General features: G+C 34.2%; 6 protein-coding genes and 1 long non-coding RNA gene across 8 annotated transcripts; 5 read left to right on the top strand and 2 right to left on the bottom strand.

Annotated features, from left to right (window-relative positions):
- Window positions 1-743: 743 nt before the first annotated feature.
- Window positions 744-3695, top strand: LOC124439131 (probable U3 small nucleolar RNA-associated protein 7). The gene is made up of 15 exons (XM_046989357.1): window positions 744-821; window positions 1074-1148; window positions 1250-1359; window positions 1427-1514; window positions 1615-1676; window positions 1749-1853; window positions 1925-2075; window positions 2146-2281; window positions 2367-2466; window positions 2532-2685; window positions 2765-2915; window positions 2984-3078; window positions 3148-3243; window positions 3347-3442; window positions 3509-3695. The coding sequence occupies exons 1-15, from the start codon at window positions 810-812 to the stop codon at window positions 3635-3637; spliced, it is 1560 nt and encodes a 519-aa protein (XP_046845313.1). The 5' UTR covers window positions 744-809; the 3' UTR covers window positions 3638-3695.
- Window positions 3696-3790: 95 nt separating this feature from the next.
- Window positions 3791-5088, bottom strand: LOC124439134 (40S ribosomal protein S18). Its single transcript, XM_046989360.1, has 5 exons — window positions 5070-5088; window positions 4760-4858; window positions 4487-4675; window positions 3982-4073; window positions 3791-3914 (listed from the first exon to the last, which is right to left on the bottom strand). The coding sequence occupies exons 1-5, from the start codon at window positions 5070-5072 to the stop codon at window positions 3836-3838; spliced, it is 462 nt and encodes a 153-aa protein (XP_046845316.1). The 5' UTR covers window positions 5073-5088; the 3' UTR covers window positions 3791-3835.
- A 272-nt stretch (window positions 5089-5360) lies between these two features.
- Window positions 5361-6565, top strand: LOC124439133 (ankyrin repeat domain-containing protein 45-like). The gene is made up of 4 exons (XM_046989359.1): window positions 5361-5631; window positions 5808-5975; window positions 6085-6179; window positions 6276-6565. The coding sequence occupies exons 1-4, from the start codon at window positions 5412-5414 to the stop codon at window positions 6429-6431; spliced, it is 639 nt and encodes a 212-aa protein (XP_046845315.1). The 5' UTR covers window positions 5361-5411; the 3' UTR covers window positions 6432-6565.
- A 58-nt stretch (window positions 6566-6623) lies between these two features.
- Window positions 6624-9306, top strand: LOC124439130 (kelch-like protein 20). The gene is made up of 3 exons (XM_046989355.1): window positions 6624-7879; window positions 7949-8244; window positions 8345-9306. Exons 1-3 carry the CDS (start codon window positions 6690-6692, stop codon window positions 8635-8637), a joined length of 1779 nt encoding a protein of 592 aa, XP_046845311.1. The 5' UTR covers window positions 6624-6689; the 3' UTR covers window positions 8638-9306.
- On the bottom strand, window positions 8302-11885 carry LOC124439132 (xaa-Pro aminopeptidase 3-like). 2 transcript variants are annotated; one of them, XR_006946285.1, is made up of 17 exons: window positions 11731-11885; window positions 11469-11585; window positions 11178-11232; window positions 11022-11114; window positions 10861-10934; window positions 10705-10777; window positions 10548-10611; window positions 10439-10479; window positions 10254-10366; window positions 10069-10178; window positions 9820-9983; window positions 9602-9752; window positions 9459-9531; window positions 9336-9382; window positions 9112-9269; window positions 8854-9043; window positions 8302-8458 (listed from the first exon to the last, which is right to left on the bottom strand). XR_006946285.1 is itself a non-coding variant. In XM_046989358.1 (16 exons), exons 1-16 carry the CDS (start codon window positions 11771-11773, stop codon window positions 8908-8910), a joined length of 1512 nt encoding a protein of 503 aa, XP_046845314.1. In that variant the 5' UTR covers window positions 11774-11885; the 3' UTR covers window positions 8302-8907. The 2 variants fall into 2 exon arrangements, 1 of the variants encoding a protein (XP_046845314.1); XM_046989358.1 differs by having other exon boundaries at window positions 8302-9043.
- Window positions 9945-10827, top strand: LOC124439136. The gene is made up of 2 exons (XR_006946287.1): window positions 9945-10020; window positions 10125-10827. It is a non-coding gene; the product is annotated as an uncharacterized LOC124439136 (long non-coding RNA).
- A 145-nt stretch (window positions 11886-12030) lies between the features above and the next one.
- LOC124439126 (disintegrin and metalloproteinase domain-containing protein 10-like) lies at window positions 12031-15981 on the top strand. The gene is made up of 5 exons (XM_046989349.1): window positions 12031-13134; window positions 13423-13786; window positions 13856-14181; window positions 14265-14409; window positions 15002-15981. Exons 1-5 carry the CDS (start codon window positions 12031-12033, stop codon window positions 15211-15213), a joined length of 2151 nt encoding a protein of 716 aa, XP_046845305.1. The 3' UTR covers window positions 15214-15981.
- Window positions 15982-16077: the final 96 nt, after the last annotated feature.

Here is a 16077-nt window from a genome sequence, read left to right on the forward strand (position 1 = left end):
AGTGAAAGTTTGTTGAATATCTTTACTTTCAACATGTATTTGTGAATCGATATATTTTCAGCAACAAAATTGCGCGACTGACATCTTTCTCGTTTCAACGGCAAAAATATGATGAAATTCTAGGTGAAAAGTTACAGTGTGGGAAAATGAGGGCCCAGCAGGGTATTTCTTTTTTGGGGGGCTTATTTTTGTTCGTAAAAAATGGTCTTTTGAACAAAAATTTTGAAGATATTTGAAAAAATATGAAAATGTTGGTTCATGTTGGACGTTGGACTTTCAATTAAGTTGGCGCCTTTTTTTTAACCGCGTGAAAATAAGAACACTGGGCACAAATTATGCCAGCCCGACTGAATAAAAACCCAAATAATTTGTCATTAAAACCTCCTAAAAAATCTTTGAGTAGAGTGGAGTTCAGGCAATAACTTTCACTTAAGAATAAATAAATTCAAAGGTGAAAACCTTGAAAAAATGTTAACTGTTGATGGCTACAGGCTCTTTAATTGAACAAGTTCAAATGATGGCCATTTCAGACAGCAATGAAGATTTTTTTGAGTACAATTTGCAAAACTTATCATTGAAAAGTTATTGACTGTTTCTAGAGCATTTTGCCAATTGACGTGCTTAAATTCTCTAAGTAAAGATGAGAAAACCGGACCTTTGCAAACCGGCAATACTGATAGTTCTGATGATATTGTCGATCTCAATGGTAAAGTGGCACGCATTGTATGTTAATCAATGGCATTTATACACTGCAATCACATGCAATCATATTTTTGACACATTGAATTCACATGGTGCACTAATTCAATATGGCGGAAGATGTGAGTATGAAAGTTTTATTACAAAATGTTATTCTATTGTTTGCAAGTTTCCATCGGTAGTGCAAGAATTTTCTTTTTTATTTGCCATTTGAAGTTTTTTACGTTTGACGAAAGCGAAAAATAATTTGTCATTTGTCAACAACCAGAAAAGCTAAAAAGTTCACGTGGTTTGGCAGTGCAATGAGCAACTTTAACTTTAATTGTGTCTAAGATTTCATTAGAAAGTGTGCGTTCATTGATTTATTCTTTAAGGATACCTCTAACAGTGATTTAATTGATGACGATGCTCTCAAGAAATATTTACGCGGTTCAAAGCTGAAAATTAAGGTGAAATTCTCTTATTTTATTGAATTGTTCTTTCAAGGTATACGAAAATTTAATTGAAATTGAATCATTACTTTGAGCTTGTGTTTTTATTTGGTGTATAGCATGTAAAAAATAAAAAGCTAAGAAGAAGTCTGTCAAAAAATGATACAAATTGTGGAGAAGCTGCCCTTCAGGCTTTCAGATCAGAGTTACTTCTTCTTGAAGAACCTGGGTAAGTCAAATGGTTGATTGGTCTTACTATATCGTCAATTTTCTTATATTGTTTGGTTTTTGGTTAGATACTTGGAGGCAGAAGGATGTGAGAAGACTTATCATTTCAAGCAATCTGATATTGTCAAAACAGTGGATATTTCAACTGCCAATAAGGTATGAGAATTTTGAGATTAATTAATTAAATTGATATATTGTAGTTCATCATTTTTAAGTGTGTTATTCTATAAATGAATTACTTCTTATTATGTTGTAGCATTTTGAGCTTAATTTAGAAACCTTTGCACCATATAATATCAACTACACTAGAGACGGAAGGTATTAAATTACTTCATCTTTGATTAGCTTTCGTGCGAGAAAAAATAGTTAGCTATGTTTATTCCCAATCAGATATCTGTTACTTGGAGGACAAAAAGGCCATCTTACTGCTTTTGACTGGAAGAATAAGAAACTTAAGTGTGAATTTCATGTTCAAGAAACTGTTCGTGATGTCAGGTGATGTATTAATAACATCAAAACTTCAAGGATTACCAACCATGATTCAAACAAAAATTTTACCTTTAAAGATGGCTTCATGTGGAAACAATGTTTGCGGTTGCACAAAAGAAGAATGTATTTATTTATGATAATACTGGACTGGAGTTGCATTGTCTTAAAGACCATGAATATGTGAATCGATTGGATTTCCTACCTTATCACTTTCTTTTAACTACAATTGTATGTAAGAGTCATTTTTATTTTTAAGGAAATATTCACTTATTCCCGTGCAATGTTGTATATTTTTTAGGATCAAAAAGGCTTTCTCAAATATCAAGATGTATCAACAGGGAAACTGGTATCCAAAATTCGCACTAAACTAGGACCTTGTGATTGCATGGCCCAAAATTTTTACAATGCTATTGTTCATCTTGGACATTGTAGAGGTATTTTATTGCATCGTTCTGAATACATCTTGCGATGTTTAAGAATTCTTATTTGCATTTATATGCTTTACAAAATACATAATAGGAACTGTTACCTTTTGGAGTCCCAATATGAAAGAACCACTTGTGAAGATGCTATGTCATCGTGGGCCTGTTAAAGCAATAGCTATTGATCAAGGAGGATGGTATTTTAGATAATTTACATTTTCTTTAAGTAATGAAATTTTCCTTAGAGCTATTTCTGTCTTAGGTACCTAGCTACATCAGGTCTTGATGCACAGATAAAAGTTTGGGACATAAGAACATATAAGCAACTACAGGCTTACCGCACTGTGAGACCAGCATCTACCTTGGCAATCAGTCAACGTGGTCTTTTGGCTACTGGGTGTGGACCTCATGTACAGGTTGGCTTTCATCCAAACAAAGTTCTGCATGTTTTAAAATTTGAGGCATCTAAAGAAATATTTAATTTATAACATTTAGATATGGAAGGATGCATTTCGTGTGAAACAAAAAACACCTTACATGACTTCTCTTTTTGGTGGGGAAACAGTCAGGGATGTAGAGTTTTGCCCTTTTGAAGACGTTTTAGGTGTTGGACATAGTAGAGGTTTCACAAGTCTTCTTATTCCAGGTAAACTGGTGTTGAAATACTTGTTTTGTACTGAGTGATGTGACATTTTTACTCATCAAACTTTCAAGGGGCTGGTGAACCAAACTTTGATGCATTGGAATCAAACCCATATCATAACAAGAAGCAACGACAAGAGTTTGAAGTCAAAGCATTGCTTGATAAGGTTTTCTAAAAAGTTCATTTCTTTCCTCTCTTTATTTCACCTGTTTGCAGCTTCACTGTTTCATTTTAGATCCAACCCGATCTCATCAGCTTGAATCCAAGTAAAATCAATGAAATGGATGTTGATAAGAACATCATAATGGATGATACTAATGAAAATAAACCTGTATGCAGTAATCATTGTCACAACTTCTTTCTTTTATTGGTTCATGACAACTCTTTACACATCTTATTGCTAAAACTTGACACCTTTCATTTGTAAAATATAGGAAGATTCTTTTGTCCCAAAACATAAAACTAAAGGCCGCAGTTCATCAGCCAAACAGTTCAAACGAAAGAAACGAGTGTTATCAGAGGATAAAAGGGTTTAGTTCACATTATTTAGGTTGCTGGTTAGTTTCGCTTTATTAATACATTTGGTTTGTTTTTAGGACAAAGTGAAAGAACTAATACGAGAAAAAAAAGCAAAGAAAAATGAAACATACAAAGAAACCAAAGATAAGCATATAAATAAAAAGAACCACGTATTGGATAGATTTAGGAAGACAACGACAACCTGACTTCATTTATCTTCTAATTGTAATTGCAAGGACAGTAAAAGGTGGAGAATTGTTCATAGCTCAAGTGGTTTTTATTCCAAAATGCACTTATCACTCAACACAAGGCAATACTTTGCAAATTGAACTCTAAAACAGCTAAAGACAGAACAAGTGTGGGGTTTAAATATTAATTTTATTCCATAGATTTAAACATTAATTTTAACCCTTCTTCTTGGCAACGCCAACTGTTCTACCTTTGCGACCAGTTGTCTTGGTGTGTTGACCTCGGACTCGGAGACTAAATATCAACAAATATTAACTTTCAATTTGACATTTTGACAGCTTCAATGAATAAATAGTCATACCCCCAGTAGTGACGAAGACCTCGATGAGCACGGATCTTTTTTAACCTTTCCAAATCCTCACGAAGTTTATTATCCAGGTTATTGGAAACTGCCTGAGATGATGAAATAAATTTGACAGTTAAATGTTATAGTTATCAAAGGAAAATGGTTCACAAAAAATTAATTAAAGAATGTGTCAACCATGATGTACTGCATGTCAATCACAGCATGATGGCCATCTTCTGGGTCGACAAAATGGCAGATTTTGTCATTGTAGTCTATGCAGCTAAGACAAAGATGATATTTATTGTAAAATTGAGTTTTTATTCAATGTTTTTTTTTGCAATTTTTTTTCATATAAATTATTGCCTTATTTTTTTCATGAACTCAGTGTGCAGCCAGCTTAAAAGTAATGATGTAAACATAAAGCCTGCAATGCATCTTGGTTTAACACACATTCTTTAAATTGGGGGATGTTATCAAGTTTCTTGCTTACACTATAAAATAAAAACTCAGCTTTTCACACCTGACTATATTTGCCATCTTTAATATCCTTCTTTCTGTTCAGGAACCAATCAGGGATCTTGTACTGTCGAGGATTCTGTAGGATTGTTGAAATTCGTTCAACCTCATCCTCAGTCAATTCACCAGCACGTTTGTTTAAGTCAACATCAGCTTTGCGGCAAACGAGGGTGGCATAACGACGTCCAACACCCTATACAATAATTATCAATTGGAGATCCATGTTTAACATAGTGAGTTCACTGCTTGCATTAAACATTTCCATAACCATTTTTACCTTAATCGCAGTGAAGGCAAACAAACATTTTTCTTTACCATCTATGTTAGTATTCAACAAACGCAAAATATGCTGGAACTTCTCGGGGACGACGAGAGCCTGAAACAAGCAGAGTGAAACCGTGTAAATAATAGTCATTGTTTGTAAGACTGTTTCCATTTTCCGCTTTGTTGTACAGTAATAAAATACGTTGCTTTGACAGAAGAATATACTTTTTCAAATGCTATGTGACAGAATTAAAAGTATATGCTATGATTCTTGTTAAATTTAAGGATTACTCATTATAAAGAAGCATATTGGTGACCCTTACCATGATGGCGGAATGAAGAAAGAATGACCATGAGGAATTGTGGGCCTTAAAACTGATATGCGGGCGGAGTTGCAGGTGTTTTAGGTCAGCAAAAATATACAAGTAAATAGTACATTATTGGACCATCTTTTATCGTTCTTTTTGCCTGTTTTTCTTCTTTCAACAAGGACATTAAACGAGAACTTTGTTTTCCTACTTTTAAAACATTGGCCTAAACAGATTTACAGAAGATAGTTTTAAATTAGTTTATTCATTTACGAATTACGGGGATTGAATATCGGTAGGCCCATCGATATCACACATGACAACGTGTAAACAACAAGCTGTTTGTTCGAAGCAGAAATGTCTATTTTTATTGAATTAGTTTGCAGTGGAAATACGGATAGAATAAGAGAATATTTTGAAGAGTCAGTGGATCAAGTGGCAAGTCTTGAAATATTTTTAAATAAGCGAGATGAAAGAGGGAAGACACCGTTAGATTATGCTGCAATGTTGGGCAGAGAGGAGACTTTGAAATATTTGATAGAGAATGGAGCGAATCCTAATTCCCACTCAACAAGAGGTTTTCCAAAGAAAATTTTTTCATAATTTTGTAAAATGTTTCTTTGAAGAGTACCGCATGTGTGATATGGGGTCAAGCAATGATAGCAATTTTCCTTATTGTGGGATCTCTGGACTACACACAGCACTTGTGGCACTACTACACAAGGTGGTTTTAAATAAATTTTTATTGTTTAGGTTATACAGCATTACATCATGCTGCGTCATGGGGCCACCTCAACTGTGTTAAGATTCTTGCAAATTGTGGAACTGATCTATTGATGAGGAATGCTAATGGTGAGTTTGCACGTGATGTGGCTGCAAGATATGAAAAGAAGGACTGTGTAGAATTTTTGAAACGGGCTGGTAAGTTAGAAATATCTAGTTTACATTGCCTAGTTCACATTGAGTATGTCAGTATCTTTCTGTCGGTAGCTTTTTTACATTGTCATTTTTATCTTTTCCATGTCTTTAGAGGCAATTGCATCTTTGCGAAAGGCAATAAAAAATATTAAAGGCTTATTGACTGATCCTGAGAAGAATCTTGGACGTTTAAATAAAGAAGATAAAGTGTGTGCCATTTTAAAACTGTTATTACAAATTTATACCATCACTTTGAAAATTTTAATTTTGATTATTTTTTTTTTGTAAAAAATGCATAATTAGGTGACAGGCAACAAATTTTGTGATGAAAAGAATATATGGCTAATGACACACAAAGATACTGCTTCTGTGGAACTCATATTGAGGAAAAAAGATGAACTATATGAATCATTAAGGAAAGTATTCATAAAGCTTCAATATTTAGATGAATTTACGTAAAATATGCATTGTCATAAGTAAGATCAATGAGTGTAGTATATAATTCGAAATCGCGCATAAGACCGAAATTTAACATAAATGGCGTGCATGTTAATATGTTAATAGTATATCAAAATATAGAGATCAGTTGATGAGATGCCTCTTTTTCATGTCGTCTATGGTTACGTCGTTTTCATCAGATTTTTCCTGAATTTTTGTGTTGTCATTGACAGTCTATGAACGTTTTTTCCCATTTTTATCTCGTGATTATCGACTTCAATGGATGGTTACGTTAGCGATGGTCCTGTATCATTAGCAATTGGAGTCAATAAAAGAAATAATTCTAATAGACCAATTCTTCATCATATTTCTGACCGTCATCCGAAACACGTTTTAGAAGCTCTAGATGGACTTCGACAAAATAAAGAGCTTTGTGACGTTGTGTTGAAAGTTGGTTCTCGTGTTTTATATGCTCATAGAGTAATTTTAGCTTCTTGCAGTCCATATTTTAAAGCAATGTTCACCGGAAAATTGGTAGAAAGCCGACAAGTAGAGATACCAATAAGAGACATCGATGAAAATGCAATGGAATTGTTGGTAAACTTTGCGTACACAGGTTCAATTTCCGTCAAAGAATCAAATGTACAAACTCTTCTACCAGTAGCGTGTTTACTTCAGCTTACTGAAATACAGGAGATTTGTTGTGAATTTTTAAAAAAGCAACTAGATCCCAGCAATTGTTTAGGTATCAGAGCTTTTGCCGATACCCATTCCTGTAGAGAACTTTTATGTTTTGCCGACACTTTTACGCAGCACAACTTTCAAGAAGTTGCAGAAAGTGAGGAATTTCTATTGCTGCCATATGGTCAGCTACTTGATATTCTTTCAAGCGACGAACTTAATGTCTCATCTGAAGAGCTTGTTTTCAAAGCAGTTATAGCATGGGTTAAGCATAATGTATCAGAACGTCGACATCATTTGTCTTCAGTCCTTCAACATGTTCGACTTCCACTGCTTGGACCAAAGTTCTTGGTAGGAGTTGTAAGTACAGACATGTTGATCAAGAGTGATGAAGCATGTAGAGATCTCGTAGATGAAGCTAAAAATTATCTCCTTCTACCTGAACAAAGACTGCTAATGCAAGGCCCACGAACCCGACCAAGAAGGCCAACAAAATGCACCGAGGTTCTATTTGCTGTAGGTGGATGGTGCAGTGGTGATGCAATCAACAGTGTTGAACGATATGACCCTCAAAATGGGGAATGGCGTCTTGTTTCACCAATGACTAAACGACGTTGTGGTGTTGGAGTTGCTGTATTGGATAACTTATTATATGCTGTTGGTGGTCATGACGGTAGTAGTTATCTAAATAGTGTTGAACGTTATGATCCAAAAACTAACCAATGGAGTTCAGAGGTTGCTCCCACAAGCACATGTCGGACTAGTGTCGGTGTTGCTGTCCTAAATGGGTAAGTTCTTACATTTATAACTAGGGAACTTACTAAAAGAACCATTATGTCTTATTGGTTTCTGTATAGGCACATGTTTGCAGTTGGTGGTCAAGATGGAGTATCATGCCTTAATATTGTTGAGAGGTATGATCCTAAGGACAATCGTTGGTCAAAAGTTGCTCCAATGAGTACAAGACGTCTTGGGGTAGCTGTTGCTGTCCTAAATGGTTATCTTTATGCAGTAGGTGGCTCAGATGGTACATCTCCATTAAATACTGTTGAGCGATATGACCCTATTGCAAACCAATGGAAAGCAATGCCAAGCATGAGCACGCGTAGAAAACATCTTGGTGTGTCTGCATTTCAAAATAAATTATTTGCGGGTAAGGGAAGTATTTGTAAACTACAAAGTTTGGCATAGCTTTAGAAACTTCAAAATATTACATTGTTTCATGAAATCCTTTATTTAACAATTATTTTCAGTTGGTGGTCGTGATGATTCAACAGAGCTCAGCAGTGCGGAATGTTTTGATCCTGATATAGGTCATTGGTGCCCTGTTGTTGCCATGAATTCAAGAAGAAGTGGTGTTGGTTTGGCTGTAGTAAATGGGCAATTGTTAGCTGTTGGAGGTTTTGATGGTACTACATATCTTAAGACTATTGAAGTATTAGACTGTAATAGTCAATGGAAAATGTATGGTGGTATGAACTACAGACGACTTGGTGGAGGTGTAGGAGTTGTCAAGGTACCACTGTGTGATACTATCGGTTTTTGATTCACGCTTGGTTAAAATTCTAAAGCTATGCTTTGGAGTTGAAGTTCTTTTTCAGGAACATACTTAGCATGTGCTTTAAAGTTTGTTCTATATTGGTGATGAGAGGTGTATGTTGCCTGAGAACATAGGTCTAGTTATGGTCCGTGTGTATTATGTGTATGGAAGAACAAATTCTTGGGGGTTCACTTACTGAGTAATCAATAGTGTGTTTTCTACCTTTGCTAAATTTTCTCCTTGAACTACAAGTCTTTTTTTAATATCTTGCAATCCTTAACACTTTTTTCTTGCCATTCCAATATAACTCTCAATCTCATCAGTTTCCTTTGGACAAAGCGATGTTAACACTTCAGGTCCTTCTTTTGTGATTAAAATATCATCTTCAATTCGAATTCCAATTCCTTTGTACCTTAAATAATTCAAATCATCATAGCACAAGCAAGTATTTATGTACTACCTAGGTAAACAATACCTTACCTTGTTGGTACATCCATGTCATTTCTTACGTACACTCCAGGTTCAATTGTTATCACCATACCTTCATCAAGTGGGAGGTTTTTACTCATTGAACATACATCATGAACATCCATTCCAAGATAATGTCCAATATTATGTGGACACAGTTGTCGAACTAGCTATAAATAAAATCAACATGAGAAAGTGACAAAAAAACACGTGGCATTATTTGTGTTTCAACTTACTTGATGTTTATGATGTTGCGGTAAGTCCTTGGGAATAAGTTTTATGGCTGGGAAATTATTTGAAAGTTTGGTCAATTTTAAGGGATATTTGTAACATAACTTTTCGATTTAATTTGTTGTTACCTTCAAATTTGTGTATCATCATTCCAATCATGGTTTGATATAGTTTATCTATTGATGTACCAACTTTACATAACTTCAAGAAAAGTGAATGACACCCTTCAGAGGGCTAAAATATCATATACTCAAATACCAGAGGTATTTACCTTAATACAATTTTTTTGTATGTTTAATAAGATATCATACAATTCTTTCTGTGGTTTGGTATAACTTCCGTCCACTGGCCACACTCTAGTTACATCACTGCTATATCCATTCAATTCACAACCACTGTCAACCAATAGAAGATCTCCATTCCTTTGGAAAAACAATCAGTATAAACATATTTCTTCACCTGGTAAGCTAACTAAGAAAGCAGTATCACCTTAATAATTGATCATTATTGACATAATGTAGAGTATTGGCCATTTGTCCACCTGCCACTACTGGAGGAAAGGACAATCGATTTGCACCAAGTTTCTTACATTCATATTCCATCACATTTTGTAGCTGTGATTCCTGTACGTCAGGCTTTGTATGCGACATGGTCTAAAGAATGGAAGTCATAATTCTTGCTATAATTTTGGTAAAGTAGTCTTCAATTAATGCCTCTCTTAATTTGCTCCGTTTCCACCTTCATGAAACCATGAGCAGTGATGTTGGCACATTTCTTCATTATTGATATTTCAGCTGGTGACTTCACTACACGTAAGGATTCCACAATGTGTCCAACAGCATGTAATTCTGTAAGTATAAAAATAAAATCATATTCCTATGTCTTTAAGCTTCTCTTCAGAGAAACAATTATTGACATCATACTCTTTAAATGAAATTCTGAAGAGTTCAAAAGAACATCCATTATGTCTTTATTAATGTGGAGATGAGATGGTTGCATGTGATCGTACCAGATGTGACAATCTTTATCACTAAACCTAAATAAAAAACTACTCTATCTTCATAATGAAACAAATAGCTCAAACATATTGTCAATAACATAATATTACCTCTTAAGAATCACTTGTGAAATTTCATCAATTGGATAAGCCTTTAATATAAAGATGTTTGGTCAATGCCAAGATGTTGAATATTTAAGTTATCAAAACGTTCAAATACTTCTTGAAATCCAAAATGCTCTGTTGCTCCTTCCAATCCATTACGTGGTCCATCCCATATTTCTCTTAAAGATATATCGATGAGGTCCTTTTGTTTACTGACCCATGACACACAACAAATTTTGCACAATATGGATATGTGTCTACAAGAAATTTACCTGGTTTTATCTCTTGGTCTTGTAAAAAATATTGTCCTGTAATCGTCACCAGAAACATTATTCATTCCTATTTCTGTTAAAAAGTTCACCAGTATGATTACATTATATTATTAAAGAAACAAACATAGTAACAATTTTTTCTTTTTTTTCTTTTACCAATAATCAACACACTATCGGGCTCTTGATATCCTGTCAAGTACAAAAAATTTGAATTCTGTCTAAAGTGATACCTGCAAAATATTTAAAATACTCATAAGCAATATTCTGTGGTTTGCAATGCTGATAACCTCTAAATTGCATGTTAAATATACACTTACGGTACATCTGGTCCCATGAAATATGTGGGGTTTGATGAAAAAATGAGAAGATGTTTGTCATGAGATTTACCAAAATGGGTGTTCTTCATTACTCTATTGAACATAAAATTTGAATTTTTGACATGCATTTATTATACAATATATCTGTACACGTACTTTACTAAGTTTTTTCTCCTTTCTTTGTATTCATTAAGTGTGATTCCTGGAGTTACTGTAAAGTTTCAAAAATATATTGTTCTTGTAATAGTATAAAACAAAACAAACCCAACATCATATTCGATTTATTATTTTGAGATAAAAGTGAGGAGACAATAATTTATTGACATTTCAAACAAATTACAAACTCATCATTAGACTAAGTAGTGGATTAAGACACATATGTAGTCTTATCATGAATTTGTAATGATTTCAAAATATCGCCACATAATGTGTCATAGTCTTCCTTACTTTCATTTGGTTGCATTAAATGTGGGTGAGTAAGAGCAGTTGGTTGTCCCAATAGTTGTTGATGTTGGATAGGAAATGTGCGGAATGGCAAAATTTTCACTAAAGATTGGTAAACTCCTACAAGAAATATTTCAGTAAAGCTTCATTACATTTATAAATTATAATCAACTTCGCACATGTCACATGTGTTTTATTATTAACTTTTAAAAACAGCCACGATTAGTTCACCAAGCTTATCATTTCTAGATTACATGCATCATACCTATTTTCCAAGTATTTTTAATTTTCAACACACTTATAGCCATGAGTCAAATATAAAAATAAAATATAACAAATGACAGGATGCTATATCAAGTTCATGTAATTATAAGCCGCTGAGTGCAGGCGATATTTAAACACCCACGAGACTGACGAGAGTTTCAATACGTCGGAAAGATAAACATGCAGTTTTGTCATTATTTCAAAAGGTCGTCATAAATAATGGCAATTAAATTTCTGCATCGCCATGTTTGTGCAATTGAAATCAATTTTACCATAAAATTGACGCAGTTTTTACCATAAGATGTTTGTGTTATTTTACGTCTTACTTTCGTTTGTTCAGTTGCCGAGACAAGTGTGTGTTGCTGGGGAATATAGTTTAGGTGATTTTATAAAACGCTATGAAACGTTGAATTATGTTTTTACGGAAAAATTATACAGAAGGGACACAGAAAGACTTGACAGAACTCGTTTTTTGGAATTCAATGCTTACGGGCGAAAATTCAAGCTGGCACTTGTGTCTGACATTCAAACTATTGCTCCTGATGCAGAAATACTCGATGGGCAAGGAAAAAGAATAAATTTTAACAAACGTTCACTTGTTTTTGGACAAATTGTAAGCGAACCAGATTCTATTGTTCACGGATTTCTCCGTGACGATGGTGTATTTATTGGCAAAATTCACTCTAAAAACGACGTTTACGTTATTGAAAGTGGAAATCGCTATTTTAAAAATCCGACCACTTTTCATTCTGTGATATACAAGGAAGAAGACCTTAATTTTGATGTGAAGTTTCCCGAGCCCAAAATTGCATCATCTGTTAATGGATTAAATAAAGATTCTTCAGAATTTGCAGAGAAATTCAAAAGAAGCAGAAGAGCAACAGGAGACATTAAGTACAATAAATGTCGATTATCATTGGAAGCTGATTATACTTTCCTAAACTTTGCCAAAGGATCTATTTTAGCTGTAGGCGAAATGCTTCGTCATGTACAGGCTTTGAACATTATCTATGGACAAGCCTTTAATACAAGTACCACATACTTGCCCTATAGCTTACTGTTTCATGTTGGTCGTCTTCAAGTGTACAATGAAAGCCAAACCCCAGTTGGTTTAAGAAGGGAAAATATCGACAGTTCGACATTCTTGTCAATTATGACCGAGAAAGATTACTCAAAGTTTTGTGAAGCAGTGTACTTTACACATCGTAATTTTGCTGGTGGTATTTTGGGTCTGGCTTGGATAGGGTACCCACAAGGTAGAGCTGGAGGTATTTGTGATCCACGGCGAGGTTTGAACAGTTACAATACAGCAGTTGTGACATTTACACTTCAAGGAAAAACCAGTCCACCAAAAATTTCAGAAATAACTTTTGCACATGAAATTGGTCATGCATTTGGTGCTCAGGTATGTGACCATAAAATTTTGCCGAATTTAGCAAGTAAAGAATATGGTTTTAAACTTCCTCCTGTCATTGAATGTATTATATATGTTATTGTCTCCTTTAGCCCATTATCTCATATTTCCTTGTTTGCATCTCATTCCCGTTGTTCTTAGCAAAACCAACCATTTGCTGAATCTTTCTTGAAGGCATCTTTGCATTGTGCATTTAATGCTGACTGAGCACTTTCAGTAATTATTATTAAAAAGTTACATTGCATTGAAACTAACGTTTTTTGATCAATTATTTTGCAGCATGATAATGATGAATGTTCACCTGGAGGGGAGGATGGAAATTATATCATGTATTCTAAAGCCACAAGCGGAGATAGAAAAAGGAACGATCGCTTCTCACCTTGCAGCATTTCACAAATAATGGAAAATGTTAATGCCAAAAGAGGCAAAGTTATTGATAAATCTACGCGAATACCAAGACTTTGTTTAGAAAATGATCAGAGAATGATTGAGAGAGGCGACCTTTGTCAAAATGGTGTTATTGACAAGGGAGAGGAGTGTGACTGTGGTCATAAAAGTCAATGTGAACAGCTTGAACCAAACAGTTGCTGTAACTGGCAGACTTGCAAACTAAATCCTGGAAAACAATGCAGTCCCAGCCAAGGTAGACAACATAGCTTAATCCTATGAATATGATACAACAAAAAAGCAACCTCTTATTCTTCTCTCTTAGGACCTTGTTGCAATGTAACTTGTCAAACTGCGAGCAAAGAACAAATTTGTGAGTATGGAAGTGACTGTTTAGAGGACTCAAAATGTCTTAGTTCAGAAGAACGAAAAGCCAGCAATGTTCAAGGATACGATTGTCCACCACAATCTCATCGTCAAGATGATACGAAATGTCAGGGCGGTGCCATGTTGTGTTACAAAGGCATGTGTAGCAAATCAATATGTGTAAACCATGGTTTGAAACCTTGTGAATGTAAAAAGAGGGAAGAGGAATGCCATGCTTGTTGTATTAAGGACGATATTTGTCAATCTGCGTATAAAATAGACGAGGTAATTAATCAAGTTGTTTCTAAAAGGATAGTTTTGAAAATATAATTATACAGATAATTTTGTGTGGATCTTTGTTTCTTTAGATGAAGCGTTCTACTCCATACAACTACAGCATTGGCTATCCTTGTGGAAACAATACAGGCTATTGTGATTTCTTCCAATATTGTCAAAAGGTCGACTTGGAAGGGCCTTTACTTCAACTGTATAATTTATATTTTACCGCTGAAGGTAAGTTTGTTGGTTTTTAGTGAAAAGTTTTCAATGGTGTTCAGTTTAGAGGATACAAATGGCTTGACTTCAATGACTTATTAGTATCATTGTGAGAAATTTCAGAAGTCTTTGACTCAATTATTCACTTCGAGATAATGAATGCAGTGAATTTACCATGAAGATCGTGCGTCCCATGATACAAGAAACAATCAATGAAAGAGTTGCGTGATTAAAGATTGTTTCTGTGAAAGTTTTAGTTTATTTTATGAGAAGAGGTCGAAGAACTCGTGCAAAAAAAAAGACGAATTTCAAAAGCAAAAAATGTCGTTTTCGGTTCATGCCTCCAGATACCGTGGGACTCGAGTCATTCATTTATTCCTTATTAGCCTTCAATAATAATCTTTGCATATTGGCATAGCTTGTCTTTTCTTTATATTGCTTGAATAGAAGCTAAATCTAAAATGAAACGTTCACTTTTTGGTTGATTTATAAATTCGTTAGAAATCTGCTTAACTTCTCTGTAAAATAGTTAATCAAAGTTATGTATTTGAAGACAAACTTAATATCTACTGATGATTTTAATGACAGTGTTTATTACTTGACTTTTAAGGAATTGCAGAACTAACTAGAAAATACTGGTGGGCGATTATGCTTGGAGTCCTTGGTCTTATTGCTATCATAGTTGTACTTGTTATATATGGTGCTCGTTACACGGAAACTGACAATCCAGATGGTCCTCCTGCCAAACCTCTTCCAAATTATTGCATCTGTTCATCTGATGTGAACAGAGAGGATGATTACAGAGAAGATGATCCATTATAAGATAAGAGCATTATTTTTTATCTTTATATGAAGTCCATACGGAGTAATCTTTTAATCAACAATTTTTTGTAAATCTTTTTTTTTAAAGCGAAGTGCGTCAAACTGAAAATATTGACTGATAGCTATGCAATACGATGGTTTTTGGATGGTTTCATCCTTGCCTTTCCTATCTAGACTGTATTTTTTATCATTTTTACGACTTTCGTAATTCAGCCATCTGGCAAATGCCAACATAATCTCTTCATATATTGACTGAGGAACACACTAAGTGAGTTCTAGGGCGATCAATTTTAGCGATAATATAAAGCACTCTCGACGTAGGTTTTTTTTCAGTTTGTATTTGTTTGTATTTTAGAATATTATTTATGATCAGATTGCTTTCGTTGTCCTTACAATTAATCAAATAATATTTTGTGCACAAAATTATTTTATCATAAGGTAATGGTGTTTGAAGTTTGTCCTGCAGAAAATATCACTATTTAAGTCGTAATCTGCTTCTACGGGTAATATAATATAGCAAAAGTTTTCAGTGTTATACAACTAAAAACTCCAGTAAATATTATCGAGTTTCAGTTAATTTATATTTTTAATCCGCTTAGAACGTTTTTAAAACACCTATGCTGTGACCAAATCATTTAAAATTGGCGTTTCAGGTTTGCTGAACCTATCAATTATACTAATATAAATGATAAAATTATTTAATGTTTACTTTGGCTTAGATTATTATGTAGCTACATTACTTCATTATACCATTATTGCAACCTTGTATTGTACAGTGTTCAATTTATTCATTAAGGCGACAATGACATGAAAATAATCTGTCTCGTTTGATATTTATTTCATTATAACTCATGCTATCATTTG

This window comes from Xenia sp. Carnegie-2017, unplaced genomic scaffold (genome assembly GCF_021976095.1).
Source record: "Xenia sp. Carnegie-2017 unplaced genomic scaffold, XeniaSp_v1 HiC_scaffold_19, whole genome shotgun sequence".
NCBI lineage: Eukaryota > Metazoa > Cnidaria > Anthozoa > Malacalcyonacea > Xeniidae > Xenia > Xenia sp. Carnegie-2017.